At 57.5% G+C, this 20,792-nt stretch overlaps 1 protein-coding gene across 1 annotated transcript in view; it reads right to left on the minus strand.

Moving 5' to 3' along the window:
* PKD1L1 (polycystin 1 like 1, transient receptor potential channel interacting) overlaps window positions 1-20,792 on the minus strand; it is a 63,298-nt gene that overhangs the window by 40,073 nt on the left and 2,433 nt on the right. Inside the window, exons 3-18 of the mRNA XM_036328974.1 lie at window positions 18,599-18,716; window positions 17,270-17,437; window positions 16,543-16,865; window positions 12,870-13,043; window positions 12,181-12,300; window positions 11,677-11,845; window positions 10,990-11,229; window positions 10,239-10,371; window positions 8,383-8,589; window positions 7,178-7,359; window positions 6,489-6,710; window positions 5,605-5,762; window positions 3,858-4,160; window positions 3,706-3,776; window positions 3,073-3,451; window positions 234-410 (exon numbers count right to left, since the gene is read on the minus strand). Coding sequence (XP_036184867.1) covers window positions 234-410; window positions 3,073-3,451; window positions 3,706-3,776; window positions 3,858-4,160; window positions 5,605-5,762; window positions 6,489-6,710; window positions 7,178-7,359; window positions 8,383-8,589; window positions 10,239-10,371; window positions 10,990-11,229; window positions 11,677-11,845; window positions 12,181-12,300; window positions 12,870-13,043; window positions 16,543-16,865; window positions 17,270-17,437; window positions 18,599-18,716 — 3,144 coding nt within the window. The remainder of the gene's footprint in view (window positions 1-233; window positions 411-3,072; window positions 3,452-3,705; window positions 3,777-3,857; window positions 4,161-5,604; window positions 5,763-6,488; window positions 6,711-7,177; window positions 7,360-8,382; window positions 8,590-10,238; window positions 10,372-10,989; window positions 11,230-11,676; window positions 11,846-12,180; window positions 12,301-12,869; window positions 13,044-16,542; window positions 16,866-17,269; window positions 17,438-18,598; window positions 18,717-20,792) is intronic.

Consider the following 20,792-nt stretch of genomic DNA (forward strand, 5'->3'; position numbering starts at 1 on the left):
CGGCACTGTCCTCTGCGCCTGTGCCTGCTCAGCAGCCTCTTCCCCCTACTTTGCAAAAGGGGGGGACACCCGCAGGCCTGTGGCCACTGAGGGACGAGCACAACTAAAAAGGCATCGTGACCCCCAGTCTGTCTCTAGTCCAAGGAGAAGGCCCAGGAGAAATGGGGGGAGGGGGAGGCTGGTGTCGGAACCTCTGCGACCGCTAAGGTTCCAGGGCAGAGGGGCGCTCATACCGGACACGGTGTAGCCCTGAAAAACGGCTCGGCTCACGGGGGACTTGGGCCAGTCGACCAGGAGTGCAGGCCAGGCACTGGCGGTCGGGAGGAAGGGGCCCACCAGGTTGTCCCCATCCCCATGGCTCCCGTCCTCACTGGCACTGGGTCCTGACGCTGAGAGGTGCATGCTGGTCCCTAGGAGACACGCCGGGTCAGGGATGGCGGAGACAAAGGTGGCCATGGTTCCCTTAAAGTGCTAGTGGTTCAAGGCTGAGATCAGTGCTGCCCACTCTCTCGGGACCCGCTTGTCTAAACGTCTCCGACGGCACATAGGACAAATGTCGCCTCGCACGATCAGTGGTTCCGCGGCATTTCCTCAGCTCACATGTGCTTGGGTCACAGCCAGGAGTGAGTCTACAGGAAACACCACGGCAGATGGAGTGGACCCTGCCATGTGGACGTCTAGGTGAGGATGTCGGGAAACACTCGAGGAGACACACCACGAGCAGAGGAAAGCTGGTGACAGAAGTGCTCTGGGGAGACAGAGCAGGCGCACAGAGGGGCTGGGACGGGCCGTTCTAGAGCCGGGTGGGCAGCCCGGGGGAGAGGCTCAGACAGAGGGAATGGGCTTTAGAAAAAGCTGCTCAGGGAGGGTCTGGGTGTGGCTGGAGGGGAGCAGGAAAGAAGAGATGAGACCTCAGCTCCCTCCGTCGTCCCCCGTGTGGGCCCTGGGAGGCAGGCCTGGCGTGCTGGGCCGGGCTGGGTGTGTGAGGTGACTGGGCCGCGGGCCTGGGCAGAGAGACAATGTCTGTCTGTCCAGCAGGGGGAGGGTGCCAGGCTTGCTCAGGAAACGCCGACTTTGGACTCCAAACAAATGCCGTTAAACAAGGTGAAATGATAAAGTGGATCCATGTTGGGGTTAGAAGGACTGAACCATCAGGAGGAGTGACTTGTGAGCGCAGGCCTTTCCCTCATTCAACGTTATTTATGAAGCGCCTGCTGGGAGTGTGAAGTGAGCCCCTCACGGGCCTGGGGGAGCAGAAGGAGCATGGGGTGGTCAGAGGAACCAGCATCCAGGCTGATCAGGGGGACGGCCAAAGAGCACAGCACAGTGAGTCATAAACAAAGGGCTCACTGACCACCCATCTGGTCATGCGGTAGACAAGTCACTCTCGCTCACTCAATATTCATTCAACAAACAAACTGTCCGCGGCTGTGCATCTATTACGCATTGTTCATGGGCTGGATGAACCACTCTCTCCTGGTCATGCGTTGTCAGCGAGAACATGCGCACTGAGGGCCAACACAAGTGTACAGCTGCCTTGGAAACCTTCCCTTCCCAGACAAGAGGGAGCTAAAGGAGTTCATCACCAACAAACCGGTGTTACAAGAAACTTAAAGGAACTTCTTTAAAAGAAGAAGGAAAAAAAAAGATCAAACTATAAATAATAAAATGGCGGAAATTACATGTCTGTCAGCAATCACTAGGTGTACATGGATTAAATGCTCCGACCAAAAGATGTAGGATGGTGAATGGACAAGAAAGCAAGACCTTCACATGTGCTGCCTACAAGAAACCCACTCAGATCCACAGGTGCAGGCTGTGAGTCGAGGGTGGAAAAGATATTTCATGGAAATGGGAACTTGAAAGGCGGGGCAGCAGTAACTATACCAGGACATTTAAAATGAAGGCTATACCACAAGATAGAGAAGGGCCAGCAACTCTACTTCTGGGTGCTTATCTGAAGAAACCCAAACACTATTCAAAGAGACGTGTACACTCCTGTAGTCACTGCAGTGTTTTTACAGGAGCCAAGGCGTGCACGCAACCGAGTGCCCAGCAGTAGACGCGCATATAGGATGGAATATGACTCGGCCGTAGGAAAGGGTGAAATCTTGCCATTTGTGACAGCATGGAGGGACCTCAAGGGTACTGTGTTGAGTGAAATAAGTCAGACAGAGAAAGATAAATACCATATAATTTCAATTATACGTGGAATCTAAAAAAACAATGAACAGAAAGACTCATAGATACAGAGAACATACTGGTGGTTGCCAGAGGAGAGCGGTTGGGGGATGGGTGAAGAAGGTGAAGGGATTGAGAAGCACAGATTGGCCCTGGCCAGTGTTGCTCAGTGGATAGAGCACCGACCTGTGGACTCAAGAGTCCCGGGTTCGATTCCGGTCAAGGGCACATGCCCCGGTTGTGGGCTCTATCCCCAGTGGGGGCATGTAGGAGGCAGCCGATCAATGATTCTCTCTCATCATTGGTGTTTCTATCTCTCTCTCTTTCCCTTCCTCTCTGAAGTAAATAAAAATATATTTTTTAAAAAGAGAAGCACAGATTGGCTGTTACAAAATAGTCACGGGGCTATGAAGTACAGCACAGGGAATATAGTCAACAGTATTGTAATAGCTATGAATGGTGCCGGGTGGGTACTGGAAATATCAGGTGGACCACTTAATAAAACATATAAATGTCTAATCACTATGGTGTGCACCTGAAATTAATGTCATATCCTGTCAACTAAAATGGAAAAATAAAAATTATTTTAAAACAGGAAACATGCCTTGCAGAGCAGAGTAAAGAGACAGAAAGAGTCCGAGGACAGGGGGGTGGGGGTACACACTCTGGGCTGGGGAGGGGCGGTGAGGTGAGGCCTGGGGAGGAGCGCCGAGGGAGGCCTGTTGGCAGATGCCGCCCATGTCCGAGGACGGGAGAGGGGCAGTGTCGGGGCCTGGGCTCCCCAGCAGGTGAGCTGGAAACAGGGCCAGACCGTGCCACCCAAAGCGGCGCAGACCGCCCTCAGCCTTGGAGCACAGGGAGGGGCCTGGGTTCAGAGGAGAGCAGACTCACAGGCAGCCGGCTGCCGTCCTCTCGAGGGCACCGCTTCTTGGACGTCACTGTAATAGGCCTCAAAGTCTGCGTGAAGGACAGAATGAGAGTGTTTCCCGTAAACCAGGCTCCCCTGAAACACACAGGACCCCGAGGGAGCACACACGTCGCCCTGGGCCACCTCAGGGCCCCAGCCCTGCTCTGCGGGCACAAAACCCCCAGAGGCCACGCCCAGCACATGGGACAGTGGGGAGGCAGTCGCTGTCCCTGCTCCCCCAACGAGTAGGCTCCGTGTGATTAGTTGGGGGGATGCCGAGGCCCAGAACTGTCCTCCAGGGGCCTCACTCTTGTCTCCCATGGGAGACACCGATAGGAGTGTCCGGCTGCCACTGTCACCTTTCTGTCCCCAGGCATTTCCCTCCTACACTTGAGGGGTTCATGGAGGCTCTCCCACCAACAACCCCAAGGCTGGGACTCTGGGGTGCAGCCCTTTGCCAGGGCACAGGACCATGACCCTGAGCGGCCACGCTGGATAGCATCAGGGAGGGACAGGGGGCAGGTGAGTGCTGGGCCAGAGCCTGGATCACTGACAAGGAATGTCTCTCACCTTCTAGGCACTGAAATAGCTCCTGTCCCACCTGAAAGCGGGGACACCGGGCACCCGTGGTCATTGGGGAGGAAGGATGAGGAGGTGGTGTGGGCAGAGCCTGGCTCAGTCGACTCTCCTGGACCCGTCAGAGACGAACACCAGGCCCGGAGGGCACCCCCAGGGCGAGGGCAGGTACCAGTGAGGGGACAGCACTTACCAGGGGGGTGAGGGGTTGGGCTCCCCAGGGACCCCTCATCCCAGGGATCCCCTTCTGGGGCCACAGGGTCACCAGCAGCGGGAACTTGGGGTGCGGGGACCATGGACTCCGTGGAGGCTCTCCCCGTGGCTGAGAGGTCAGCCCGGCCCAGGGTCCAGGGCCGTGGCTCCCGTGCGAATGGCACAGGCGTGGCGTGGGGCTCTGCCCTCCGTGGCCTCGGGGACCGTGGGTAGGACTCGGGAAGCTTCAACACAGACCCCAATCCTGAGGAGCCCAGCAGCCCCACGGTTCTGCAAAAGGGAACTTGAACACAGAAGACATTTGGTTTCTCTACGTGTACAGATTCCACGAGCATGTTCTGTCCTGAACAACCACCACATGAAAACTGCACCTAGAGGTGTCGCGGGGCAGGCCGGCTGCTGGGAGGCTGGCCCGTCCATCTCCCCTGGGTTCGCCTCCCACAGGTCCCGCCACACGCTCTGCACCCCACTGGGGCGTTCACAAGGATGCTAGAAACTTCTGGGCGCATGGAGCCTCTCCTGACCCGCATTCACCTGCCCGTGCCACAGGACTTAGGAAACAGGGTCAAGAGCAAGGAACAACTTTGCAAGGACGTGGAAGTAGAGCCCACAGCCCTGTCAGCATCCCTGTCGCCACATGAGTCAGATTCTGTGAGAACAGGGCTGGGCCACACCCGAGAGGACGAGCGCTGGCCATGGAGAAAGGGCAGCCACACGGTGACCCCGCGCCCTGGGACACTGAGTACAGGCTCGGCTTCAGACCCACACGGTCACCGGCCAGATGGCACGCGACCCTCCGTGTCATCCTGTTCCTTCAACACAGGGCCACTCCCAGTGTGTAAGCTTCCCGTGGCGCCGAGGAAGCATAAACACGTGAGGAGTGTGGGCGGCACCGCCCTGCTGAGGGCCGCACAGCCAGCTCAGAACACAGCCCCTCCGCTGTCCGGTCCCCGTGGCCCCCGCACGACATCACCCCCGGCCCAAAGCCAGGAGCCTGCCACCCACACCCGCGCCCGCCACCAGGGCTGTGTTCCCACATGTGACTTCTCGTGACTTTGCCTCCTTGCAAAGTCTTAGGACTCACATTTTCCACCCAAGAAAAGAGTCTCAGAGCAGCGCTCCCATCACAGCCGGTGTGCGGAGCGAGGACCACCTTCCACGGCTCTTGGTCCCACGAGTGGCCCCGAGGACAGCAGGAGGGGAGGGACAATGGCCCCAGCAGAGTGGTGGGGGCGTGTGCTATTTCAAAGCACCCAGTGCGTTTGTCACCCGGGAGAGCTGCCCCAGTGGGTACAGCGCAGCCCAGGCTGAGAGCAGCAGCTGAGGCTCCTCGTCTCGGCTGTCACCGCCGCCCTCCCAAGTGTGAAGCCAGGAGGGACTGGGGACGAATAGCTCATGGCCGAGACCAGACACGTTGGGTCAAACCAATTAGATCTCACGCATTTTAGCAATCTCAAAATAACCGCTCCGCCAACAAAGCCAAGCATCGCATGCCCTCACTTGCTTGGCTCAGCAGGTAGAGCGTCGGCCTGTGGACTGAAGGAGTCCAGGTTTGATTCTGGTCAAGGGCACATACCTCGGTTGCAGGCTCAATCCCCAGCCCAGGTCAGGTGCTTGCAGGAGGCAACCATTCGATGTGTCTCTCTCACATCCATGTTTCTCTCTGTCTCTCCCTCTCCCACTTCCTCTCTCTAAAAAAATAAAATGAAAACGAAGCTGGTCTGTACCTTCCTCTCTGTCCCTTCCTGTCGCGTTGACCAAAAAGAGGTCCCAGGAGTAAGAGAGGGCCGCCTCCCCGCAGTCTTCACAAGCCGCCCGCAGCGAAAGCTCCTCGTTCCAGTTCACAGGGACGCCTCGGAATGTCTCCCAGGAGATGTGCACACGCCTGCAACGTGCAAACCAGGCCGGAGCTCCAGAAAACAGGGCAAGACGCTCTGGCCGCATTTTCCAGGTCAGGTTTGTTCAGATCACCTGGTCCCGGGGGCTGATGCACCACCTCACCCCACCACTCAGGGAAGCTCTGGAGCTCACCCAGCGCAGGCTGTGACCACGAGGTGTTTTTACACAAGTAACTGCCCAGACCCCCTGCAGGATCCAGGGACGGAGGCCGCCTGCCCGGTGTCCCGTGGAGCTGAGGGCACTAGGCGGCACCCACCCCCGCCCACCAGGAGGCCAGAGCAGCTGTGGCACACGCCGACCTGCATTCAGGGTCGGGGGCTGGGCGTGGCCCTCGGTGCCCGTGGCCTCCGTGGCCTCCGTGACGTCACACTCAGCTGACAGGTGCCTCCCCCCTGTGGGCCCATGGTGCCCAGTGGCGCCTGGAGGCCAGGACAGAGGCCCTGAGACACTCAGCCTCTGTGCCCTCGGCCCTGGGCCCTGGAGCCAACCCCGTCTCCAGGCAGCTGCTAGGAGGCGAGGGCACCTCCCCCTTGGAGCCCCATGTCAGCACAGCGGGTCGGTGTCTGAGCCCATCTCCCACGCGTACACAGTGGGTTTGTCGGTGTCTGAGCCCATCTCCCACGCACACAGTGGTTTCTTTGGTGGCTCCCACCCCCCCAGCCTGGCTTGGGGCACCCAGATGGGCATTGTGGGGCAGCAGGGCAGCTGGCACCTGAGCGCCACGTCGGGGAGGGTGGACAGGAACACCTGCGCCTCGGAAGAGTTCCGGCCGTGGCTGGACACTGTCAATGTCACAAGAAACTGGTCGTAGCCACTGCTGAGAGAGTCCGCTGCGAAGGACAGGGTGGGCGCCCCGGCATCCGGGCTGCGTGGAGAGGGCCCAGTGAAGCAGGGGCGGCCGGGGGCACTGGCTGGGGTGCACGCCCAGTGATACCTGTGGGGAAGCGATGGAGGGGCTGACGTGCCGGGTCTGGTCAGTTAGCGACCGTGGTGTCACCAAGTGGCTTTCCTGGGGGGCCTGCTAGGGAGCAGCGGATGGTTCTCAGGGGTGCATGTTCCAGGTTACCGACGTGGACGGTGTCAGTGGAGTGTGGACAGTGTCCATGGCAGGACACTGGGTCAGGCACCCAAGGATGGGGAGTGGGTGGAGATGAGGACCAAGGCCTGAGCCCAGGGCCCCGACACTGAGGGACCCAGCACATGGAGGCTACTCATGTTTATTTCTGCCCCTTTCCAAAGCTCCCTTACGTTCTGATCCTAAATGAAACACTACTTTGATAAAAGTCTAAGTCCTTAAAATTGTGTAGATTATAACTCAGCGCCCCAGAGCTGAGTGTGGAGAGGGCAGAGGAGGAGAAAGGCTGGGACGAGGAGGAGGGGCCCCACAGCCCCAGTGCTCACCTGAGAGTGGCCCCGGGCCTGTCGGGGTCGTAGGACAGGGACCCCCTGAGGACCATGGTAGACAAGGGCGTCCTGGGGACGAACAGGTGTGTGCCCTCAGAGATCACGCTGACAGGTGCCCGGGCACGCACCTCCACTCCCACGCAATAGTTGCTGTGCACGGGACTGCCTCGCACCTGCACCTGGAACGTAGGCAACAAGGGGGCGTCAGTGAGGCAGGCAGGGTGCCCACTAGAGACAGAAGGGCTGGAGTCTAGGAGCAGCAGGCCCACTGGGGACAGAGGGGCTGGAGTCTGGGAGCAGGAGGCCCATTGGGGACAGAGGGGCTGGAGTCTGGGAGCAGCCCACTGGGGACAGAGGGGCTGGAGTCTTAGAGCAGCAGGCCCACTGGGGACAGAGGGGCTGGGGTCTAGGAGCAGCAGGCCCACTGGGGACAGAGGGGCTGGAGTCTGGGAGCAGCAGGCCCACTGGGGACAGAGGGGCTGGAGTCTGGAGCAGCAGGCCCACTGGGGACAGAGGGGCTGGAGTCTTAGAGCAGCAGGCCCACTGGGGACAGAGGGGCTGGGGTCTAGGAGCAGCAGGCCCACTGGGGACAGAGGGGCTGGGGTACAGGAACAGCAGGCCCACTGGGGACAGAGGGGCTGGGGTATAGGAGCAGCAGGCCCATTGGGGACAGAGGGGCTGGGGTATAGGAGCAGCAGGCCCAATGGGGACAGAGGGGCTGGGGTATAGGAGCAGCAGGCCCATTGGGGACAGAGGGGCTGGGGTACAGGAGCAGCAGGCCCACTGGGGACAGAGGGGCTGGGGTACAGGAGCAGCAGGCCCACTGGGGACAGAGGGGCAGGAGTCTGAGAGCAGGAGGCCCACTGGGGACAGAGGGGCTGGGGTGCAGGAGCAGGACCATTGTCCTCTCCGTGTGTGTTATCATGAAGCTGGGGTTCTGGGTCTGGGGACATAAGAACACCCAACTATTCCCTGGTTTATAACCTCTCTGCTGACAGTAAATTTTCCCATGGTGTTGATTTTGTTTAGCTTACCCTTGCTTAAGCTCCCTTTCTAACCCCAAACATATCATGGCCTTAAAGGAATGCCAGGGATTTAAGAGAACCCTCCTCTGGGACAGACCGGTCCAGGTCCCAGGGTCTCTGAGACTGATGGGAAGGGAGCATGAGCTTTGGCAGGTGCCACCTCCAGCTGCTGCCCACCTGGGCCAGCGCAGTGTAGTTCCCGGGTTCCAGGAAGTAGTGGGGGACAGTGAAGGTCTGCCTGTGGGTGCTAATGGCAGGAGGCAGGGGCACCGGCGACCCCGCGGAATTGGTGAGGCTCCAGCTGTAGGAGAGGCCTTGGGAGATGTCACAGAGAATGGCGGCTTCGAAGGTCACTCCCAGGGTCACAGGCTGGGACCGCCACACCTGCGTGAGGAGAAAGATGTCTCTTTAGAAATGCGTCTACCTGGTCCAGAGGAAGTGGTTCAAGATGCAGGACTTCAAGTCTGTGTCTGTGTGATCACAGTCAGTGAGAATAAAGACTTATACACTCAATGAGAAAAACCCCTATAAGCATAAATTAATGGGAAAATATGAAAGGAAAAGGTCAATAGATTTGAATATATAAACATTTTAAACTTTGAATATAAAAATATTATTTAAAAAAGCAATCAGAGAAAAAGGGAAATCATTTGCAAAATATATGACAGGGTTAATATTTAAAATCAATAGAAAATTTTCAAAGTCTCCAACAGAAAACTGAGCAACTGATCATTGGAAACCGAGCAATTGATCACTGGAAACAAAAGAAAGTAACTGCATTTCAAACAAGTAACATAGAATGAAGATGTGTTTCAAGTGACCTTAATATACAGCATTTTGAGGCTCTAGTCCAAGCATGTCAAACTCAAAGGCTAACACGGACCAAATAAACGAGGTGTGCGGCCCACGGGCGTCTGGAGCACTAAGAGACGATGTCGACAGCCCATGGAACAACGGAACAAAATATTCCCGAGGACTGTCCTTCAGGTGCAGTGCAAGTGCAGATCCTGCCCAGTGGAACGAACGCCCACGCTGGCCACAGGTGCAGGGCGCCCCCTGGAGGACGTTTAGGGAAGCTCTCCCGTTGAAACTGGAAAGAACCGAGTCTGGAGCTGGGAAGTAGGACTTTAAACAACACCTTGGTATTTGTTGCAAACAACTTTACCTTTGGCTTTCTTTAAATGACTCTAGTCATTACCGAAATTACTTTACAATTGTGCTTATTGTTTCTATCCTGGATATGAGCGATCCCAGCATTTGTCACTTCACAGCCCAGATTTGTGGGCACCTAACACTGAGATGCTGATTCTTATCCCAGTGATCATAACACACAAAACTAGGAAATGCCTGGGGCGGGAGTCGGCTCTGAGAGGCTGACATGTGGGCCAGGCTTCTCCAGGCCCAGGGAGATGTGAGGTCCTGGGGCTCAGGACCTGGAGGGAGAATCCCATGGAAAGGCCACGGGCCCTGGCCTGGCCCTGGGCGTGTCTGTGCTCCCTCATCTCCGTGGCCACATCAGGGCAGGAGGCGCCCGACCTAAGACTCGGGCCCAGTGACCAGCCTCTTGCTAGAAGCCACGGAGAGCTCCTGGCAAATGCAGCCACGCCACAGGCTCCCGTGCGTCTGTGTGGGCACTCTGACCCTAAAAAGGGGAAGTTGCTCCAAGTCAGAAGCCTCAAGGGGTAAAAGGACTAGAAAGCAGCCCTAGTTTTGTACCCACAGCAGGTGCTCACCAAGCAAATGACCACCTCCCGGCTCTCCTTTCTCCTGAACACACTCCAGCTCCTAGCACAGGGGTCTTACCAGCTCGTCCAGATGCACTGAGCCGAACCCAGAGTAATGCGCGAATGGAGGCAGACTCAGAGGCCTGAGGCAGGCGTGTCCCTCCCTGGGGCCGGTCGACTCCGGGACCTCGGGAGCCCTCCCAGGTGCCCTCATGACCAACGCAGGGGGCTGACCTGGAGGAGCGCCCCTACTCGCCCCCCCTCCTCCCCGGAGAAAGGCTGACTTTGGTCAGTGACTGCAGGCCTTACCTGCACCTGCCCCGGCCCCATGTTCTTCACAGGGGGCGGCTGGCAGGGCCTGCGCACGACGAAAAGGTGCTTCCTCAGGGAGACGGTGCTGACGGCATTGAAGGCGACGACCTCAACCGTGAACTCTCCTTCCCTGGGAGGAGACAAACACAGACACGGAGACACAGAGTCCACCCCGGAAAGCGGCCCTTCATCCTCACACCCAGCGGGTCTGTGTGTCACGGTCAGGAGGCCATCCCAGAGGCCACCATGCCCATCCATAGGCAGCTGCCCGCCCAGCACAGGCCGGGACAGACACCGAACCCAGACTGCTGGCACCTGCTCTGCAAGGAGCAAGCACCTACAGGGGACATGCTGCCTCCCTCCTAGGAGCCCCACCCACAGCAGGGCTCGCCTCTGTACCCCTCAGGGACACCCTCAGGCCCCCAGGTGGTGGGCATCCGGACCTGGGTCTGGGGACCTCCGGACCTTCGTGTGCTCTGTTTCCTGTCCTGGAGGTGGCAGACCCCACCGCCTGGAGGCAAGGTCGGCCGGGGGGGGAAGGGGGGGGGGCGGGCAGAGGGGCCCAGCTGGGTGAGAGGCAAGACCGGGAAGGGTGTGGCAGGTAGTTGCTGGCCAAGACGTGGTGCTTTCTGAGGAAACACATGTTTGTTCTGCAAATGATGCCCGTGGGCAGGCACTCAGGACTGCAGGGGTCGCGCATGGAGGTCCCGGAGCACGAGAACGCGGGTCCTGCTGACAGTGCGCTCACCTGCTGTAGACGTGGCTGGCAGAGCTATTCCCCAGGCCACCAGTGCCATCCCCAAAGTCCCAGCGGTAAGCCACGTCGGTGCCAAAGCTGACTCTGAACTGGAAGGTCATGGGAGTGTTCACCAGAGCCGAGTCCGCGGCCACGAGTCCGCTGGCCACCACTCTCCTCTGCACCTGGACACGGCGGGGCTCTGAGACCACGCTGCCCATTCCATTGGAAGCCTGCACCACCACACGGTACCTGCGGGGGGACAGGAGGGTCAGGTGGTGACCAGCGCCAGGTCAGAGACAGACTCTGAGAGAAACTCCACCGTCTCCCAAGAAAGGCGGGAGCTCGCGGTCATCTTTAGGAATGATGGGAGCGCCCGGTGGTTGCGCCTCACTGGGCAGAGGGGTGACACCTTGGCCTTCCTCTTGATCGTGGAGGCACCAGTCACGGCCATGGAGAGACTGCCACCGTCCTTGCAGGAGGAACACACTTAGGCCGCATGGGGCGGAATGGCACCTGCGCCTGGACTGCCTGGTTTCAAGGCCCCACCCTCTGCTGCGGCCTTCAGATCTACGTGTGTGACCAAACCACGGGCAGCACTCTGTGTGAGGGTGACACGACCTCATGTCAGCGCCAGCTTGGCATCTGCAGGCTGCGCTGCGCCTGCCACAGCTGCCCGTGGTGAGGACCACTACGCACCACTGGGGGACACCGAGCCTTCTCTGGATGCTCCTGCGCCTGGTCCTCATGGGCAGGTCTTCTCCGAAGAACCACGTGAACTCCAGGGGAGTGGTTTCCTTGGTAACGGCCACAAAAGTGATGTCGGTGTCAGTGGCAAACACAGTTCCATTGGTGTAGACAGAGACGGCTGTGACAGAGGGTGTAAGGGAGTACCTCAGCGGGAGGGCTGGGATCTGCCAGGGAAGTCGCGTCCCCACCTTCCCGCGTGGCCACGGGCATCTGGACGCCTGACTGTACACGGAGCAGTGGTGGGCACCTGGGGGCACTGGGCCCGAGCTCATCAGGGGACCCGGCCCCTCTGCTGACTCTGCATGGAACCGCCCACCTGCTCATGCCTCCGGGTCTGTGGTTCATGGCGAGTGGGGCCAGGGCAGAGCGAACCACAGACCTGGTGCTGCCATGGCCTTCACCTCAACTGACTGCAAAGGGTTCATTAGACCTGGAGTTAGAACAGAAACGTACGCTGCATCCGATATCGCACGGCCATGCTGGACCAGGCCCGCCTGCCCCCCACGTGGGTCTGCAAGGCGAAGGACACGTTACAGGAGGAAGTGGATGGAAAACAGTGGGAAACGGTGGTGCCTGGAAGGAAAGTGAAAGGCAGAGGGAGACCGTCTCAGAGCTGCTTCCCTTGTCACACATGCCCATAGTTCCCATTCTTCCATCTTCTCTCCTTCAATTCCAATACATTCAAAATTCAAAGTTTGTGTTTTGGAAACAGACAGGCCTGGGAAACATGTACTTTGTCACAAAATTTCTCTCAGTAAAATGTTAAGTGTTGCCCGGCTGGTGTTGCTCAGTGGTTAAGCATCGACCTATGAACCAGGAGGTTACAGTTCGATTTCCGGTCAGGGCACATGCCTGGGTTGTGGGCTCGATCCCCAGTGTGGGGCATGCAGGAGGCAGCCAGTCAATGATTCTCTCTCATCATTGATGTTTCTATCTCTCTTTCCCTCTCCCTTTCTCTCTGAAATCAATAAATATATATATATATTTTAAAAAGTTAAGTGTTTTCTCTCTGGAGAGGGCCCTGCCTGGATGCTGTGTCGGTGCCTTTGAAATGGTTTGCTTCTGTGTTGCATGGGGACTTGTGAGGATGTGGACGCCCAGAGCATGGGGCCGGGTGCCCAGCGCCCAGGTGCACGGCTTACTTCTCAGATCCGTGGGGGAGCCCCCGAAGGCACACATGGAGCCCCTGAGGCCACTGCTGGCATTCAGGAACACAGATGTGGCCTCGGGGCCCAGTTCCACGTAGTAAGGTCCAAGTCGCACCTCAGCTCCGTGAGACTCGCTGTAAAGGACCGTCTGGAGCGCGTAGACACCTTCTGCACAGAGAAGAAGGTGGTTGCTTGGGGAGTGTGACAAGCACGCACAGCAGCTAACACTGTGGCTTGGCCGGGGGGCAGGGGCGGGGGGACCAGCATGTGAAATGCCATGACACACAGCGGCCACACTGTTCCTTTCTCCTGTGGGAACAGGGCCGACTCGTGGGCTTGCTCCCCTGCTGTGGCTCAGCCCCCCAGTCCACAGGGCGCAGCACGTGGCTTCACACTCTGCTGTCTCACACTCTTAGGAAGGTTATTAACAAGGGGTGGCATCTTCATTTTGCCTTGGGCCCTGAGGATTACGTAGCTAATTCTGTGTGGAAAAGTCGCAAGAATGAAAATAGATGTTGGCCTCCCACAGCTGGGCAAGAAGACACTTCAGTAACCGTCCAGTGGAAATGGACTGTAGGACCATCACGGCAGGCTATGGAGTGGCCCCGTGCTTCCTGGCTTCGCACCGGATGACACGACCCCGTAACCCTGCAGGCTGCCCTGCTCAGGCTGGCCATCTCCACCCCGTGAACTGGTGCTAGACTGTGCAGGTGCCTGCGCATGGATGGCTCTCCTCAGCTGTGTTTGTGTGAAGAAGCTGGCTAGCCCGCTGAGTCACACGAGACCCCTGACTGACGTCCCCATCGCCCTGGTGACAGCCAGCCCACCGCCAGGAGCAGCCTCTGATGGAAACCGCCTGAGAGGAGGAGCTCCGGGCTGCGGGCGGTTGTAACACGGCGGCAGGTAATGACCGTCAGCAACTCCCTAATCCAGTGATGGCGAACCTATGACACGTGTGTCAGAGGTGACACGCGAACTCATTTTTTTGGTTGATTTTTCTGTTAAATGGCATTTAAATATATAAAATAAATATCAAAAATATAAATCTTTGTTTTACTATGGTTGCAAATATCAAAAAATTTCTATATGTGACACGGCACCAGAGTTAAGTTAGGGTTTTTCAAAATGCTGACACGCCAAGCTCAAAAGGTTCGCCATCACTGCCCTAATCCCAACCCCACCTGTGGGTTTTCACTTGCTTATCTGACTCCCAGCTTTAACATGTTAGGTCTGTGGTCGGCAAACTGGGGCTCGCAAGCCACATGCGGCTCTTTGGCCCCTTGAGTGTGGCTCTTCCTAAGCCTTAGGAGTACCCTAATTAAGTTAATAACAGTGTACGTAGCTACATAGTTTAAGTTTAAAAAATTTGGCTCTCAAAAGAAATTTCAATCGTACTGCTGATATTTGGCTCTGTTGACTAATGAGTTTGCCGACCACTGGCCTAGACAAGTCTCAACTGGGCTGACTGGGCACTTCAAGCCTCTGCCACGTACCTGTTCCATGCCAGTAGCTACCTCAGGAATGTCCTCATGGAGATGACAGAAGCACAAGAAGAGCAAGGCCTCTCGAGCTGTAGACTTAGAAGCACCACACTTTCACTTCTGCCTCATTCTATTCCCCAAAGCCAGGCACATGGTCAAGTCAGGAGACAGAGGCAGAGGACACTTCAAAGTTAAATGCCCAAGGGGGGGGGGGGTGGATGCAGAGAGGGTAAAAGATCATCCAACCCATCAGCAAGACCTATCAATTCTACCTTAGAAGTACTTTGCACACCTGTCCAATACTCCTTCTATCTTATTGCTACCACCACTTCAGTTCACCATGATCTCTCTTACCTATCACCACCTGACTGCTCTGTCCAAATCTTTCTTGCCCATTCCTTCTCAGACCATTCTCAATGCAGCAATGAGAATCAACTTAAAAAGAAAACCTGCTCTGACCACTCATTTAATTAAGTCTGCCAAATGGTTTCCTATTGTTCTCAGGATAAAGGTGAAAATCCTGACAAAGGCCTGAATTGTTTTCAATTTTCAATGGAGGGGTTGTTTTAAAGCAAATAGATGAACTGGGTGAAAGGGAGAAAGAGAGTGAAGATGGAGTGTGGGAAAGAGAGGCTTTGTAATGACTTCCATGTGAGGACAGCCTGGGACCCCTGTCTCCAACCTCATCTCCTTCCATCCTCTCTTTCACTTTATGGTTGGAACACATCCTAATTCCCCAACTTGTACACTATGTCAAGCCTCCGGGGTCTTGTGTGGACTGCTCTGGAAGAACTGCAATAATAAGCTAGAGATTAGGATGAGATAATAAGTAGTCAATATACCCATAGCTCTCCCAATATGCTCTCTTGATGTTCTCACCATCTTTTTATCTAGATAAACATGTGCACATGGTTATGCCAGGGTGAGGTGAGAGTAGTCTACAGGTGTGACAACTCATCCGAGAGGTTTTTGAGCCTGAGTCTGAGATACAACTGTTCAGTGGGCTTTGCGGAGAAGAAATCTAAGAGGATGGGGTCAGAGGAATGGGTTGGAAAACATACCCATGGTGCAACTTCTTCACTAAGTTAGGCAACCCGCTCTCTGGAAAAGAACTATTAAGCCAAGACTTTCTTCAGGACCGAGGCTGAGCAGAGATGCCTTTTAGTCCACAGGGAGTTCCCCTGTGATTCTTTCAGAGTTTGAGAAGGCTTCTCAGCAGCTAGGCACACATCACCTTATTCCCTGTCTCTTCTCCCCAATTTTCTCGGGGGAATATTTCTGAAGATTAGAGACATGGAAAGAAATGACATACTCTCCTTTTCTCTCTCCTCATGTAGGGATTTCACAATGGAACTACAGGGGTCCTGTAGAATTCTTTCTCTCTCAGTGATCCACAAGAGACAACTGTGAGTGCTTCAACCTCAACAAGTGGTCTTAGTTGAATCTACAGAAAGAAGAAGGTGATTGAAACTCTCTACTTTAGGCCCTAAAAAAAAAGAGACGAGAGGAGTGTAGATTGGTTTGGCTCAATGGATACGGCATTGGCCCGGGGATTGAAGGGCCTGAGGTTCGAATGCAGCCCAGGACGAGAGAGAGAGAGAGAGAGAGAGAGAGAGAGAGAGAGAGAGGGAGGAGGAGGGAGGGAAGAAGGTGCTGCCTCTTTTCCTCCCTCCCTCCTCCCCAGAGGCGAGGGAGCAAGGGGGAGCACCGCTGGTGGAGGAGGGAGGAGGAGGAAGGAGAAGGAGGATGCCTCTTTTTGAGTGAGAGGAGCTTTTTGTGCTGGAGGAGCAAGAGGAGCTTTTTGGGCGGGAGGAGAGGAGGAGGGAGGAGAGGAGGTGGAGGGAGGAGAGGAGGGGGGTGGAGAGGAGGAGGAGGGAGGAGAGGAGGTGGAGGGAGGAGAGGAGGGGGGTGGAGAGGAGGAGGAGGGAGGAGAGGACGAAGGAGGAGAGGAGGAGGAGGGTGGAGAGGAGGAGGAGGGAGGAGAGGACGAAGGAGGAGAGGAGGAGGGGGGTGGAGTGGAGGAGGAGGGAGGAGAGGACGAAGGAGGAGAGGAGGAGGGTGGAGAGGAAGAGGAGGGAGAAGAGGTCGAGGAGTGAGGAGAGGTGGAGGAGGCCCAGTGTCCCAGCACCATTCTTTGGGCCTTCCTGTCCTCAGCATGCCCCGCCCCCTTGCTCCTGAGCACATACCTCTCCTGTACCGGTGGAAGGTGGTGACAGCCACGTCCCCAGTAGCACGGTGGGTCCTCATCTGAACCCCAGAACCATCCCCAAAGTCCATCACCAGACACCTATCAGCTTCAGGAGTGATTTGAACCCGGAACCGCAGACTAGGAAGTGCCTGAGCATCAGCTTCTGGGAAGCGAGGGGCGACAGGATCCGCAGCGTCCTCGGGGCCCAGGGCTGGGAAGGCAGCAGCGGGACACTGAGCGTAGGGCCAGAGCTGCTGGTGCCCAGGCTGGAGCGTGGAGAGGCTGATGGTGCAGGGAGGGCCGGGAGGAAGGCCGTGGGGGCTGTGGGGAGAGGGTACAACCTCAGATCTCAGGACAGTGACACATTACCGGGAGGAACAGGATGCAGCAGGGAGCAGCCGCCAGCAAGGTCTGTGGGGCCTGATCGCGGGCTCACGGTCACTGTTCTCAAAGTGGGGTCCCAGCGCAGCATGAACTAGGACAGAGCCTCCCAGCAGCAAGAGGACACTTTCAAGGCCGGGTAAACAGTGCTAGCGCCTCAGGGCACCAGTAGGAAACAGCGCCACCTGCGTGGTCCTGAGCCTGTGCCTTGAAGCAGCGGCCAGCGCTGCCACTGCCCCTGACGTGAACAAGGCAGATGCAAGATCATGGCTCACTGGGCATTCCCCATGAAGGCAGAGAGCCCCCTAGCAGGGACACTGGCCTCCACGCCACTCTCACCCTACCTTCTGGGCCAGACGGCAGGCTGTGAAGTCGGGATGCTGGTCTGAGCAGATGCGGCCACCTGGATGGGGACCCCCGTGGTGACATCTGTCCTGGGAAGCAGCTCGGGGGCCAGGTCCTCTGCAGAGCGCAGTGGCCGCACAGCACAGGAGGGGACCTCCACCTTCAGGCTGCAGAGCCCCGCGGGACAGGCGCACTGGAATTCAGGGTGACACCGGCGAGGGTCAGGTGGGCGGCGGGGTCTGCGCTGGTGCGTCCTCAGCCAGCAGCCAGCAGGGCTCCCAAGCTCAGTGGCTCCGGCGCTGGTGCCGCCCAGGAAGAGGCAGGCATTCCTACCCTCCGGGGCAGCCAGGAATGCTCCTGGGCCCGCAGTCACCCCAAGGCTCGGTCAGCAGAACTGGGCACAGTGACAGCAGATGTCCACGCTGCGCCCGGCCAGGCGGGTGGAAGTGAGCACTTTTACATCAGCTATAAACCCAAGTCGACAGCGGTGTCCAAAGGACCAGAACTTCAAAATACGGGTCCCAACAGGCCCGAGGGTCACCTGCACCCCAGACACCCACCTGGACCAGCTCACAGAAGGCACCGTCCAATTCCCCAATAGCACACATCGGGCGGTGGTGCCGACCCGGGCCACCACGGCTCCAGCAGCCTGCGATTCCCACCAAAGGTCCCCGGGGGCCTCTGAACAGGAGGGAGAGGAAGCCTGTCAGTCTCCCTCCCCGGTGCTGCCCTTGGCTGCTGCTGGGAGAGTGAAGGGCACGGCTCAGAGCTCAGCGGCCCTCAAGGACCCCTGGAGCCTCAGGCAACGCTCCCTCTCCGCACTGACTCCACATGCAGAGCTCACTCCCAGGCCCCACCCCTGCGCCCTCAGGTGTCAGCGGGGTCCCTGCCCCGAGACTCAGGAGCCGCCACCTCCCCACCAGAGCCAGCCCAGGGCCCAATAAATGCGACAGCCCTCCAGGTGCCGCTGCTGCAGCAGTGACCGCCTGAGTTCATGGACACCACACGACCACTGTAGCGCTCACACCCTTGTGGCAGCAAAGGGGACACGGTGGCCAATGTGGGGTGAGCTGTCAGTGTCTGGATTAGTCTTTGCTACAGCACAGGCCAGGCAAGGAGGCTCAGACCGGGGTCTCCTCGTCACCATGGCACCTAAAACAGCAGCTGGATAGAAGCTCAGTCTGTGTATGGTCCTTTAATCCCAGCAACTCCTGCAAAAATCCCTTTTTCCCTCCATTGACATGAAGGTGGAATGTTCCTTTTGAAAGAAATACTGAATTCATACTTGGAAACACAGCCTATAAGTCACCTGGGAACAGGCAGCTCACCTCTCCTGGTCGCCAGAAACTCCCGGGGCCGGCTCCTGGGCCGTGGGGACTGAGGTCTTCCCTGGGGTGGGTTGGTCATAGCTGCGGTGGCCGGCCGGCCGGCTTCGCCCAAAATCCCCTAGGAGACAGTGAATGGGAGCAGCTCCTGGTGTCAGGACACGCACCACACCACGGACTACAGGACGCCCAACACCCTCCTGATCACAGATGCACGCTCCCCGCCCTCTCAGAGCTCCTCTTAACAAGTGCGCTTTACACAGGGGTCGCGTGTCTGCCCAAGACAAGCCATCTCTCTGGGCACTGCAGGATTCCAAGGAGGTCCGATAACTGGGGACAAGGACTTGGGGGATGGCTACAGGCATCCTCACTGCCCCCACCCCCAGCTCTTAGTTTCATTTGGTGTTGCACCAATCACTCTCTCTGCCCCAGGACTGTGTGTGGATTAGTATTTACCCGAAGAAAGGACCAAGAAGACAGGGTGTTTTGTGGCTCAGAATGGCTCCCAGGATGGGGTGGGGGTGGGGGTACTTGGAAGGGTCCAGGGAGGGTGGCTGAGAACCTGTGGGTTCCGGGCCCAGGCACGTTTCTGTGAACTGTTCCCAGGATTTGCTGTCCCCAAACGCTGACAGGCTAGTGGCCAACAGAGCACGGGCCCCTGCAGAGCTCAAGGTCTGTGCTGGGCTGACTGGCCCCTCATAGCCCCCGCCCTCTGGCTCCTTCCCGCTGTGTCTGTTGGGGGTAAACCCCAGCCCCTTCAGGAAGTGTGTGCCTGCCTGTCCATGTCCTGTGCCTACAGGAAGGACCACTGCAGACAGAGTCCCCTCTGAAGCCTGCGGTGTCCTCTGACCTGGAGGAGGGCATTACACACAGTCTGAAGATTACATGGGGAAGTAGGCAAAAGGTATGCCAAATGGGCAGTTCACAGGTAATGCAGGCTGGGGGTTTGCAAAGGGCTGTCAGCTCTGGTTTCTGCAACAAGGTTGTTAATCTCTCCATGATAACAGGCAGCTCCCAGATGAGGAGGATGGGCTGCGCTCCCAGGTACCGAGTACCTGCCCACTGAGCTGGCCCCCACCCCACAGGTCAGAGGGACCAGAGGATGACACCCTGCTCTGCCTTTTCCTCCCGGGGGATCCGGACGTACTCTACATGCCCCAGGAGTGAAGTGTGCAAGGCCACACACGTAACCCGAGATGACAAGGAGCAGAGGTGCCACGACTGAGGGAGAACTGTCGCTGTGTGTCCAGCCCACATGCTGGCCACAGCCACAGAGCTGCCTGAGCTGGATTCAAAATAAATAAGGTTAAGCCCCGCTGGTGTGGCTCAGTGGCTAAGCATCAACCTATGAACCAGGAGGTCACAGTATGATTCCCAGTCAGGGCTCATGGCCAGGTTACAGGCTCCATCCCCCGTGTGCAGGAGGCAGCCGATCAATGATTCCCTCACCATTGATGTCTCTCTCTCTCCCTCTCCCTTCCTCTCTGAGATCAATAAAACATATTAAAACAGTCAGGTTAGGGTTAGGGTGAGTTTCTCCATCACACTGGCCACATGTCCAGGGCTCAGGGTCCGGACACAGAATGACTGTCACCCTGGAGTGTCCTGGTGGCCGGCACTGGGTGGGGCTGGGGCCTGACCCCGCGGTCATCAGCACAGTAGGACCAGGAGCTGCCCTGAAGCTGGACAGTGTCACCTTGTTTCCGAGGCGACTTCCAGGACAAATATTCCTGGTGCAATTCGTTAAATGGCTTTGAGAAGGGCTCCTTTTAGGAGATCCCCACCCAAGCTCCTCCTTAGGAAGGATCAGACTCACCAGGACTTGACGGGCGGGAGTCCCTGAGGCCTGGATTAAGGGGGTGAGGGGGGGAACCGTGCAGGGCAGAAGCCCCGCTGGCAGGAGCCTGGAGCCCCGGGAAGCAAAGCATGCACCCAGCTACCCACTGTCCTTTGTCTCCACTAACTTGATGAACAAAAGCCTATTTGGATTTTTTAACCACAAGTTCTGTATTTCAGGTTTAATGCCCAGTGTTCAGTTCTGCTCCTCCTGACTCCATAGGACACAGTGCTTAAGGGGCACTGATCCAGAGGACAATTGCTACCTGAGAGCGATAAGAGCCCTCCCGGCACCCAGCCCTCCCCCACACCCGGCCCTCCCCCGCACCCGGCCCTCCCTCCCCCACACAGCCCTCCCCAG

This window comes from Myotis myotis, unplaced genomic scaffold, assembly GCF_014108235.1.
Source record: "Myotis myotis isolate mMyoMyo1 unplaced genomic scaffold, mMyoMyo1.p scaffold_m19_p_11, whole genome shotgun sequence".
NCBI classification, from domain to species: Eukaryota; Metazoa; Chordata; class Mammalia; order Chiroptera; family Vespertilionidae; genus Myotis; species Myotis myotis.